Raw genomic sequence first — 12,192 nt, 5'->3', positions numbered from 1 at the left:
CCACGGAGATTTATCCCAAACTGTCAGCGTTTACAATAACACACATAAATTGCAGTGTGTGTCTCACTGAAAATCATTAGGCTCATTAATTTTGAGTCCTGCACCGGCTGGGAAAAGCTGGGCTGAAGAAATGGATGAGTAACGCTCTCGCTTCCATCAGCAGCTGATACCCAGGTGCTCTTGAGCAAGGCACTTAAGTCAAAGCCGACAGAGCTGATTCAGGGACAGCTGGATATCGCGACGCTGCCGAGAAACTCGGAGGTAAAGTGTGAAAAACATGTCGTTAGTTTTAACTGAAAATATTCAAGAAATTTACAGTCGGGAGCAGAGACGGTTTCTAAAGATGGACGACGTGACAGCTCTTCAAAAGTGAAGCCAACGTATATGTATCGCCCCCTGGTGGATGGCTGAAGCACAGGTCTTAAAGCAGAACTCCTCCATGTTAGCAGATGGGATTTAAACTAAACAAAAAAAGTGAAAAGAAAACATGTTGAATAATGTTTTCACAAAGATGGATTCTGTCATTTTAGGTCGTTCTTTAGTTTCATTTATTTTCAATATAATGTGCATTATTTCAATTTTAATATAATTTGCAGTATCACATTACTTTCTCCTTTATCATTTAATTTCTACTTACTGCCACTCTAGTCAAGTATTAGTTTCTCTCAATACATTTTTTATTTCATTACAATACACTTATAGTTTGACTGTATTTTAATCGTCACTTGTATTTAAGACCAAATACTTTATTGTGTTTTATTATATTTTATTCTACTTTATATTGTTCTGTGCTGTAATATCAGAGCAAGCTGACAGAGGAATTTCCGTCAGGATTAATAAAGTCTTATCTTATCTTTAACGAGTTAATTAGTCGTTTATCTTTATTTACAGTCGAAGGTCTGGAGACTTAAGTGACTGTAAACAAACATCAGCTGATACGTACTGTACGTGAACTCACTTAAAGCAACACACACACGCTGATTTGTGTTTTAGTTTGGTGGTATTTATTCTCAAATTGGCTCGTGGCTGGGTATTAATTCATCTTAGATATTATATATATATTTGTTTTAGTCTCTAGATGCTGGACTGCAGCCGTAAGATGCATCTTCCTGATTCCACTGAGTCTTTTCCCTTCAGTCTGGGTTGTGCTTCTTTGTTTTAAGTGAACCTGTATTTTATCACCACAGAGAAACACAGTCATCCTCCTGGGTGTTCTCCTGTGTAGTGCCCCCGCTCTGAAGCAGGTGGCACGTGGTGAACCGCTGCCAACTGGAATTATGATAAATGAGGATTTTGATGCGGTTTTCACATTTATATGAAGTGTGGGCTGGTTTGTATTTGTGTGATTTACAGGCCGAGCGTCACCGATGGAGAGATTAGACACTCGTCCCCCATTTAAACACCAAGGACTCCATTTATCAAAGTGAGAGGCAGGGAGGGGCGGGGGTTTACAGCTAAAAACACACACATAAATACATACACATTTAGATATATGTATATCTATCAATGCAGACCTATATACACCTGTATGCATCTTTTGAGAATTTAAGTTGGGTGTGTGTCACCTCATTTCACACACACGTCTGATGTTGACCGTGGCTCTGAGCAGACCTGTTGCCATGCGCCCTCCAGACGAGGGGCCTGACCTCACTTGCAAAGACCTTCCTGTCCGACTAGAGGGATCGACTTACGTTTCAGAGCCCCGGCGCTGAAAGAGAACAACGGGGGGGGTGGGGGGAGGAAAGAGGGGACGGCAAAGTGAGACAGGAGACGTGAAAGACAACATTTTAGCTTGTAGGCCGCGGGGAACGACAACAAACACGGGGCCCGGAGTGAAACAGGATCCTCGGCCGAGGGAGGGTGGAGGTGCTGCTCTGTCAGTCGGGCCCGTCAGCTTCCAACCAGGCAGCACGGAGGACAGATGAAGACAGACAGATCCTCAGTTTGTCTTCTAGGACACAGTTCTCTGCTCCTCTGCTTCCATTAGATATCATCAGTCCCTTTTTAAACTGACATCAGGAAATAATCGCTCCGACGATAATCTCATGAAGAGAATTTAAATTTCATTGGGTCTGATGAGTTCTACTTGAGATTGAGATCCAACTTTCGAGCTAAATATTATATTAACCAAATTTAGGTACAAAACTGATAATTTTTTTAAATAATAGATGAATAGAGTAAACGCTTTCATCCATCAATTTAAAAAAAACTACAATGTTTTTGCTCTTGATCAATTACATAAATTATTACTAAATTCATCACAATAACAGACGAGCGGATTATGCAACTTTTTCAGTGGTAGCAAAATTTAAAACTCTGACTCACCAATGTCCCCTGTGGTTTTCAAACCTGCCGAAGTTCCTGCACAACCAATGCTGAGTCACTTTTGTCCAGGACGTCATCTATCGTCTCCTAAGTCTTTGCCATCGTGTTGTCATCACAGAATTTACAACTGTGTTTATCTGGTGGCCATTGTCATCGTATTTGCACCCCCTGCTGGTTGGTTGAGACACAGACTCACTTTTCCACTACGGTTTCAATGTTTTGTTTAAAAAAAAAAAAGATGCTGCGATTAATGAACTGTTGAAATGTACTTAATCACACAAACAGCCTGTTGTTAACTGGTTCTGTAGCCAGAGCGGATCCTAATAAATTAAACTAAATCTAAACCGGAGCCAACATTCACTCCTAACGATCGTACAGTTAAATTAACTCCTGTTTATTACAGTTTCTACAGAGACGGATCATTACACCTTTATGGATCTTCACTGTTGTATTACAGCGCATTGGTTCCAGCTCAGTGTTCCTAACGAACTGGCTGCTGAGCGTATCCCAGTCACCTCTCGTTCTTTGGGAGAAAGTCCGAGCGGCTCTAGATGTTAGATGTTGCTGAAGGAGACGAGGACGAGAGCAAAGAACGACAGGCAGACAGATTTAAATTCTCTCAGCGCTTGGAGAGCCAGCACCAAGAGAAGACCCTGCTTCTGCGAGGAGCTGCCTTAGCGAGTTTATTTACAATTCACAAAATACAGGTGTCGCTTTCACACAGTGTTCAAGCTTTTCACATTAGCGTCGTCGTCCGACAAACCACCGGTTCCTCTCCTGTTCTCCTGTTTCCCGATGTTGAAACCTGGCTTCACACGAGGAACACACTCCCTACAATCATTTTTAAAATACTCATCGCTTTGTGTTTTAAACCCCAAGCTCCATCTATAGCAGTCGAAAAAACTTGTAGCTTCATATTTGAATAATTTACACCAGTTGAATCTAAAACTTAGCTGGTTAGAGTTTTTGGGTTCATCACTATTTACCCATATGTATACTTTTATATATATTAGGTACATTTTATCCTGATTTATGGCTTCAAAACACATTATTATTTCTATATGAGGATTTTCTTGTAGCAGTTGTGCGTTGGATGTATGGCGGCTGACAGAAGGCATATGTAGAAGTAGATTCTTTATTTTTCTTTATATAGTTTTCTTGTTCTGACAATGATGACGTTATTAAGTGCTTAGATGATGTGCAATGAAAATGACGTTAAAATCTTATTGTAAAAACGTTCTCCATGAAATGCTCTTTAGTTCCTAACACTATTTACCAGTTCTGCATTTTATACGAACATTCCCAGTTTGTTGACATGTTCACCGAGGACCTATTTATAACGATATTGCATAATTTTGCTGCACTGAATATGTGGCATGGTCTGAATAAAGAAATAAAATATCTACTGTAATGTAAACGTGACCTTCACGGCTGCGACCTCGCCGACGAGTCGCCGTGCAGATGTGCGTGAATTTAAAAGCACTTGTGTTGCATCTGTCTTTATTTGTTGCGTTTGACTTGTTGCGTTAGAATGTTTCCTTCTGCATGAGAAGGTGCGTTATAAATAAAGTTATTGAATCTTACCGAGGTCTGACGAGACCTGAGGAAAAGATAGATTATCATGAATTAACTTTTAATTTGTGTGTGTGTGTGTTCCACGGGAAAGAAATACTTTTCATTTCCCTCAAAACAAAATCAACATTATTTATGATCCTCGTTCCGTGTAGAGAATTCACACTAATCCAATATGGCTGATTCTGTAACATCTGTTTGTTTCCCATTGTGGTTGAGCTGTGCGCCCCCTGTGGGCCGAAGGTAACATGGTTTGAATACTTGCTGGTAACCCTCTTTACAGTGCAGTTCTGAAATACTCGGACACGGACACATTTTTGTTCTGTCCTCAAAACACAACAGAGGTAAAAGTGCAGCAGCTACAACTCAAGCACAGTTCATCTGAAGTGAACATAAACAGCATCAAATTAAACATTAAAGCTGAATCAGAACTTTTACCTCAGGATTTGTTTAAATCGGCTGCGCTGGAGTTCAGAACAGGATCCAAACACAAATCACAATATGATACAAAACTGCATTGTAGGTGGTCAACAGGAAGTAAGGAGTAAATGTGTCTTTGTTCAAAAGGGACAAATTGAACTTTACTTTGACTGTTACCCATGAACATGAATGAGATGTTAATGGGGCGGGTTCACGGAACCACTTCCTGTCTGCTGTTCCAAAGCCTTCTTCTTATGGATGGTTATCGACGGACCTTTTGTAAACCCCACATTGACTTCACGACCTCACCTGCTTTGAAATAGACAAGACTGCACTTAGCTGATCTCAGTAAACAAATTAAAAGTTGAATATTTTCTCAAATAATCTAAAATTCAGGTTTGTTTTCTTCAGAACTTCATAGATGAGACCTCTTTATTTGTCTCCGTCGCGGTCTCCGCGCAGCCGTCTCTCGTGCTGCCGCTTGGTGATGATGTATTTGAAGAACTCGTACACTGACCAGCTGATTGCCGTGGAGGGCATCTGGTAGATGATCCGGGCTTGGACGCCCTTGAAGAACGCCGGCATGCCTCCCATCCTGTACACTGTCCGAAAGGCCTCGCCCAGACCAGAAATGTGCCGGCTGACCGGGGCGGTGGCGGCGGCAGCTCCGACCGCTCCAGCTGCCGTGGCTGCCTCGGCTTGGATCACGTGGATAGCCTGCGCCTCCTGTGTGTTGAGGAGGGTCTTGCAGACGTCGAGGGGAGTAGTGACGGCGGCAGCCAGAGCTCCAGCCAGCGCGCCAGACACTACGTGGGAGGAAGGGTTGTATTGTCTGTGGGGGTTGAGGAGCTCCTGGAGGTATTCGTAGGTCATGAAGTGGAGCGCCTGGAAGGGCACGTTCATGGTCAGCTGGGTGGTGTAGCTGCGGTAGAAAGCGGCCGGGCCCTCGCGCCTCAGCAACGAGCCCATGCAGTCCAACACACTGCGGTAAGGCGAGTTGAACATCTGCATTCGCTGTTTCACAACTGAAAAGAATAAACAGAGCGGAAAGAGTGGGAATTAGGAAGGAGGGATATATTTTACAGGATTCCACAATTTAGAGAAGGAACTGGAAGAACTGTGAGGAGTCATTAAATCCAAACTGGGTGACAAACAGACAGTTTCTCAATATGAAAGTCACAATGGGTGGAATACGTAAAACAAGAAGTTCTTATTCAAAACATAACCTCCTTGATGGAGGTAATAACCGGCTCATGCATCAAAGATGTGCAGCTCTTCACACGGGTTTTATCTGCCTCCGATCACCCAGCGCAGAAGAGTCAGGTCTGGTCTCATAAGCTTTGACATATGGTAGATTCACATCAATCATAACTGAAATATACGTTCACAATAAATATGTTCTGTGTAAATAATGATTGAAATGTGATCAGAGTTATTTGGTGTTCCTGTTCTTGTGTCTGTGGCTCCCCCAAGTGTCCTGACGCGGACTTGCACCCTCTAATGGATTTTCCACAAAGGTCTTAGAAGCAGGTTGAGAACTTGTACTGTACAAACCTACAGTTCAGTCTTCACTGTGCAGTCACAGCTGACTTAACAAGCAAAGAGGAGGGTTTACCTTCAGCCGGGTTCATTAGGGCGTCGTGCAGCACCGTGGCCATGCAGCCTGCAACTCCTGCAGAACAGACACACGAGGAGGTTAAAGCCTCGGCCACGAGAACATCAGGTTTCCTCTCTTCTCCATTACACATCAAACTATTCAATCAAATCTATTCAATAGGTTTTGACAAAAAAAGTCATGTTATGATTAAATGTGAGCATCATGGATGAGGCTTCTTACCATTAGCAAAGTGGCTGTTAGCTCCGGGGTGAATAGCGCCACTGAGTGAAAACTTGATCTTCTCGTAGCAGGCGAAGTAGAGAGCGTGGGCGGGCCCCGCGCCGACCGCCAGCACGTTCACGCCTCTGATCGGCCGCCACACACCCTCAGTCCGCACGATCTGCCGCAGGGCGTCCATCACGTTCCTGTAGCGCGCTCCGGGTTCCGGATGCAGGCTCTGCATACGAGTCTGAGGGGAACAAACACGGACATGTAAATAGATAGTTCACGTATGAAGAACGCAGCAGGAGACACTTTCACAGCTCGGTGTGTAACTCGGCGTGTTTGTATCCCTGCTACTCACCCTGACTATCTGTCGCCTGGAATCTAAACCCAATGCTCATTCAAAGTGTTTAAGACTTCACACTTAAAAGACAGAAACAACTGCATTCAACATCAAAGCACAAATAAGGAAGTGAGCTCATCTACACACTGAGCAGTAAAGTTAATCATCAGGACAGATCATCAGCCTGTGGGGATGAAGCAACAGAGCAATGAAGACAATTGAAAAACTCCAGTTTGTGTAATCCTGAAACTTTCCAGATCTCGCAAGAAGTGAACTGCCCCGCCCTCCGCCCTCCCCCCAGGGGGCGTCGGAGCACGGCTGCCTCCTGGAGGCGACTGAGGATATTCCTGTTTCCAGTTTCTGAGGAAATGATAAATCAAATGGAATGTTTTCTCCTTTCAGATTTGAGTTTCTATGCTCCCCATGAATAACCTTCCTGAATACCTGGGGTGTGCTAAAGCCATCAGACCAGTTCATTTAAATCAGGGCTTAATTTGAACAAAACCATTGTTTGCAGCAGCTTACCAAAACATTCCTGGCGTTCATTTCAATGTTCAACTTTCTTTTCTCTTGTTCTGCTTTAGTTGCAATACTGAGTTGTAAAGTACAAGTAATAATTTGATGTGTATATATTCTACATTTCCTGTGTTTTCACTTAATCTTTGGTTTTTCATGATTGTTGTGACTGTGCATAGTTTTGATAATAAATATCTTTATATTTCAATGATTTTATATTTCTGTAATGTACAGACATGTTCATAATGTCTTAATGAAAATGACAGTATTTTCTGAATGGTGTTTTAATATCATCATTTATTATATTTATATATAATTAATTAAATAAATAAATACAAGAAACGCTCGCAACTTAAAATCTCTGGTTATGGCCTTCACAGTCATCGGGCCCCGCTGGCAGCGCCCCTGTATCCAGGCTCATTTCTTGGCACCGATCAACAAGAGACTCTGCTCCTCTGCTCTTTTCTAATCACTCACATGTAGAACTGATCTTGATAAAAACCTGATGAATTCATAATCATGTTCATGGAGTAACGGGACGTCGCTTCTTCTGCAACAAGGAAGTTAAAACCCAGCGTTGCGTCATAATCTGCGGGAAAAACTTCTCTCCTGTCTGCAGGAGTGTGTGTGTTGGGGGGCTGTAACTGTAGCACGAATCATAACAAGATGCCTGATGCTATTTTAAAAGCTGCATTTGTCGGGGAAGTAAAAATTACGATGAGTCTGGGCCTCCGTCATTCAACCAACAGCTAATAAGCACTCATGTGACATGTGGTGTCAAGTAGAGCTAAGTACTGAGCAGGAGCAGAAGTAAACATGTGAACAAACGTGCATTTGTTTGAGGCCAAAAGGACGACACACACTAACATCTACCACTTAAACGATGATATTTAAAAGCTGGCTTGGACCTGGCTTACCTAAAAATGATGTTTGATTTGTTTGGAGGAGAAAGAAGAAACACTATTAACATCCATCATCCACACAGACTGAAGAACCATGCATCTACCGTTAAGTTGTTACGCAGTGAATCAAGTGAAATATCAGATGTCATTACTGGGATGACTGGTTTATATAAATAAGCTCATTAGTCACAGAGCTGGTTTCCTTTCCATCTAAAGCAGAATATTATTTTCTGGACTTTTACATAACGAGATAATATTAGTCTCAGTGATTTGTTTTCTGTAGAAAGCCCCAAAATCTAATGTTGGCGACATATCACACAAAGTGAGGAAGTAAATCTAAGTCCAGGAACTACATCCACAGGAAAAGAAACTTGTTTTACTGACGTCAGTGTCACATCAACTTCCTTGTATTTACTGATCTCAATTTTCCACTAATAAAATAAAATAAAATAAGTGTGATTGCGACATGAGTTTTTTGTTCCCTCTCTGGTCGAGACTGTCGGGCGTCTGTTTCAGACCCAAAGCCGATGGGTGAAAATCTTCAAACTCAAGGAAGTCAGTTTGGTTTTCCATTATACAAATCTTAGCAGACAACTCCCTGTATTGTGAGGTTTTCAGGAAGTTTCCTGATGTCACAGCAGGTTGGTCAACATCTTAATCTACCATCGAGTATCGTGCTTTAGGTCGTTGTTTCTACTTCTTTCAGACGCTGCTTCCTCATTTCACAATAAAGGTCTTTAAACCTGAGGAACAATCACGGATCTGTTCTACTTTCAGGTCCGTTGCACCAAACCCAGTGACGTCTGCGTGCAAAGATGTTAAATCATCCCTGCTGCAAAAGATTCTCAACTAGTTTTGAGTTCCTGTGACTGCAACTGACCACAATTTCATTGTATTATCAGTTTGAACAATAGAAAACTACTGACACAAGAAAAAAGTTCACAATTGAGAAGCTGAAATCAGAGACTTAGAAAACTTTCCTTTTCACAATTCTTCATGATGCTTAACGGCACAAAAAAAACTATCATGTGGATTTCTTTTTAAATCTGCCACCCTTCCCGTTTTTAAAGATTTATATGATGCATTTCCACAAGTAATTATCAGTGTGACTTTACGTATAATGTTTTTACCAACCCTGCTGCCAGTTACAACACCGTGACAAATCAGAAATAAAAATACTTCTAACCTAGTAAATCACAGTCATGTTTTATTTTTATTTTTTAATCTGCTGCGCATTGCGTGACTGATGCAAAACTCTGCAATGGAAACTTTCCTCGTAAACAAGGTTTGAGGCTGTTTTGCCAAACAAATGCTATGAACTGGAAAAAACTAATCATCAAAGAATGTGTAGTGAATAAGAGCTTTGTTTGATTGAATGTAGTACGTGTTAATACTACGCAACACGTACAGATATGCTTATCTTCATAGAATGATGTTTTTACGATTAGCGTACTTGATGTTCCTTTCCATTTAGTCCAACAGGAAATAAACATCATTTCCCAGAGATATCTTCTTTTCCCATTATCACCAATGTCTTGGAGGAAGCTACTTGATTTTACCTGGAAACAAAAACACTCCCAGCAAAGTGAAATATTCACGCCCCCCCCCTTTGAATTGTGCTTCATTTTGTCTCTTTCCCAGCACAAACAGGACACATAGAGCTGGAGCATTTAATTGTGTAACTAACAGTTGGAAAGTCGTGAGCACAGGGAGTTTAAGGTCAAATTTCAAAGCCATGTTTGAGAGGGACCCCGCTGACACAGCTGACATGTTGGATAACAGTTCCTATTTGTAAAAAAAAAAAAATGAGGCTGTGTGGCAGAACAGCTAGAGGTTAAAGAACATTAATGTTGATGTAGGGTTAATCATAATTAACAGGGAGCATGATCAGTTTGGTTTGAGTAAAAACTAAGTTAATATTCACCCATTATTGGTTGAGGTGGCTGAGCAGCTTTGCAAGTACCAGTTATGTCGTGGACATTGGTTTACAGTAAATCCATGAAGACGAGGACGGCTGGCTGCGAGGACAACGGTGCACACGACACACACACACCTCCTTATATCAAGTCTGGTTGTTCGTCGCCCAAAATCAATCTCACTGGACTGTCGCCCGTTGATCCAGTGACTGGTGCCCTATCGGAGTTAATCATCCACTCTCTCCTATCTCCTCACATTGAACACATGGATCTTCTCTGGAGGTTTAAATCTGCAGTTATGTGCCTGCAATGAAAAAGACTCTGAAACTATCAATGAAAATCAGGTTAAAACCAATTTCAAGTCGATGTCTATATCATTTTTGTTTGGTGCATTACTGGAGACAACTAGCGAAGCTCTGTTTTGATGTTGGGACACAGAGCGAATGCAACATCCTTGTTATTTCCACCTTTGCACCGACTTCCTTTAATATTTTTTACTTCAATATTCCCCCGACCACAAATGTCATTTGTCCGTGTTGAGGGAACTGAAACTCTTCTATTTATAGCCAGTCACTGAACAAATTTAAGAAAAACCTGTGTGGTTTCAAAATACACAGTCACACCATTGAACGCATATCAGATTCTGATTTATAAATATCTCTGCAAGGAAGTATCCCGGTATGATACATATAGTATTTATAGGTAAATATGAAATTCATAAATGTAGATTTTTAAAAAAGAAAGAGAAACCCTGTTCGTTAATTTACATTTTACAATCAAGAACCACGTTTGTTCTTTACTAATTATTGCTAATTCAAATGAAAAAAATACTTTATTAGTGTTTGACACTCTGAAGACTGTTCTTCGGTGTATATTTGTAAATATTTTTTGACTACGATTCACAATGTCTGATGTATTGGGGGGGGGGGGTTGAATAAATGCTGGACTTCTGGATCTAACGAGGCTGAATGTGTCTGTCGATCTGTTTGACGACTTCTGGACTCTTCTGTTAATACATGTTAAGAACTAACTTCATCTATTGTCAGTAAATCAACTTACTCCTCCACTCTTCTGTTGACCAAAGTACCAGAAGTAGTAAGTGTTGTACTCTGGAACAACAACAACAACAACAACAACACCACCACCACCACCACCCGGGTCAAAGTGAAGTGATACGTGGCTGAATCAAATCGGAGCAGAAGCAGCGTGGTGGCCAGGAGCCGGATCCACCACCGGATCCACCACCGGATCCACCACTTCCCCTCAGGGCGACAACTGCAACACATCTCGGCTCGGGATGTGTCCGATAATGGATGCACGGCAGCCAATGAGCGCCGCTGCAGCCTCAGCGTATGAGCTAACGTGTGTAGCATGCTAGCTCAATGAGAGGAGACGCAAATATCAAACCTGACCGTTTCTCGTGATTATATTATTACGCAGCAACGCGGAAGTGAAAGTGAAGGACGCATAAAAACATAATGATTAATCACATTTCACCGTGAACACTTATTTTCTCGCTCTTTCGCGTGAACGTTAGTTAGCTGGCTGACCTCTGCTAGCAAGGTTGCCCCTGTTAGCGTGTGGCTAACCGGACTCCGGCCTTTGCGTTTGCACCGGGGCTGCGGAGCCAGTGGCTGCGGGTGAAGCGACACAAAACCCCGGGCCTAACGTGCTGTGAATGACGCGGTGTGGTGCGTGCCCTGGCGCCGGTACCTTGACACAGTCGATGGGGTACATGAGGCAGTGCTCCATGATTCCAGCCACGGCTCCTGCCAGCATGTGAGTGCTGGTGGCTTCTCCCTGCGGAAGCCCTTCATAGTCCACGTCCGGCTCCGCAGAGGTCGGGGTGTCCGTCGGCGTCGCTCGATGCAACACGGGGGCAAAGTCCTGTTCCCCGGGCATCCTCGACGAAAGGGAGCCGACAAATCCCCCGGCGGCGTCCAGGAGCCTGCCGCCCAGCCATCGGAACTCTGCCCCGGCTGCGGCGCCCGCGACGCGGCTGTCGACGCCCGGTGCTTCCGCGGACGTTCGCCGGGACACGAAGCCGTCCGCTTCCATTCAAACGTCCAAGAGTGTACGTCCGTGAAGTGGGTTCGATCCCTGGACTTGAGCGACCCGCCTGTGCACGGTGTGTTCCCGGTGTGTTCCCGGCGGATCCGTGCGTCTCCCGGGGAGCGTGTTGGCGGGTCGCTGCTCCTGCGCGGCAGCCGGGAAACATCCGGGGGGTTCGTCCGCGAGTCAGGGGCAGAGCGGGCGCCGATTGGACAGAACACACGTCAATCACCGAGAGTCCATTCGATTGGTCAGTTGGTTGAGGCGGGCAATTAAAGAGGGCGGGGATTCTGAGTCGCTGGGCGTCACTGTTTTGTAACAGTGGGA

At 43.3% G+C, this 12,192-nt stretch overlaps 1 protein-coding gene across 1 annotated transcript; it reads right to left on the bottom strand.

The window, feature by feature from the left end:
- Nucleotides 1–2,933: 2,933 nt before the first annotated feature.
- Nucleotides 2,934–12,028, bottom strand: LOC118098942 (mitoferrin-2). Its single transcript, XM_035143212.2, has 4 exons — nt 11,527–12,028; nt 6,155–6,383; nt 5,933–5,989; nt 2,934–5,342 (listed from the first exon to the last, which is right to left on the bottom strand). The coding sequence occupies exons 1-4, from the start codon at nt 11,869–11,871 to the stop codon at nt 4,750–4,752; spliced, it is 1,224 nt and encodes a 407-aa protein (XP_034999103.2). The 5' UTR covers nt 11,872–12,028; the 3' UTR covers nt 2,934–4,749.
- Nucleotides 12,029–12,192: the final 164 nt, after the last annotated feature.

The sequence above is a fragment of the Hippoglossus stenolepis genome, chromosome 2, assembly GCF_022539355.2.
Source record: "Hippoglossus stenolepis isolate QCI-W04-F060 chromosome 2, HSTE1.2, whole genome shotgun sequence".
Taxonomy (NCBI): Eukaryota; Metazoa; Chordata; class Actinopteri; order Pleuronectiformes; family Pleuronectidae; genus Hippoglossus; species Hippoglossus stenolepis.
The sequence above is the reverse complement of the archived record's forward strand: the minus strand, read 5'-3'. Positions and strand labels throughout refer to the sequence as shown.

Excerpts from the sequence above, each read along its gene's own strand:
- LOC118098942 (XM_035143212.2), bottom strand. The coding sequence starts at position 11,871 with ATGGAAGCGGACGGCTTCGTGTCCCGGCGAACGTCCGCGGAAGCACCG. Across the intron at positions 6,384-11,526 it reads ACCCCATCGACTGTGTCAAG|ACTCGTATGCAGAGCCTGCA; the intron begins GTACCGGCGCCA and ends TGTTCCCCTCAG. Across the intron at positions 5,343-5,932 it reads CCTAATGAACCCGGCTGAAG|TTGTGAAACAGCGAATGCAG; the intron begins GTAAACCCTCCT and ends TATTCTTTTCAG.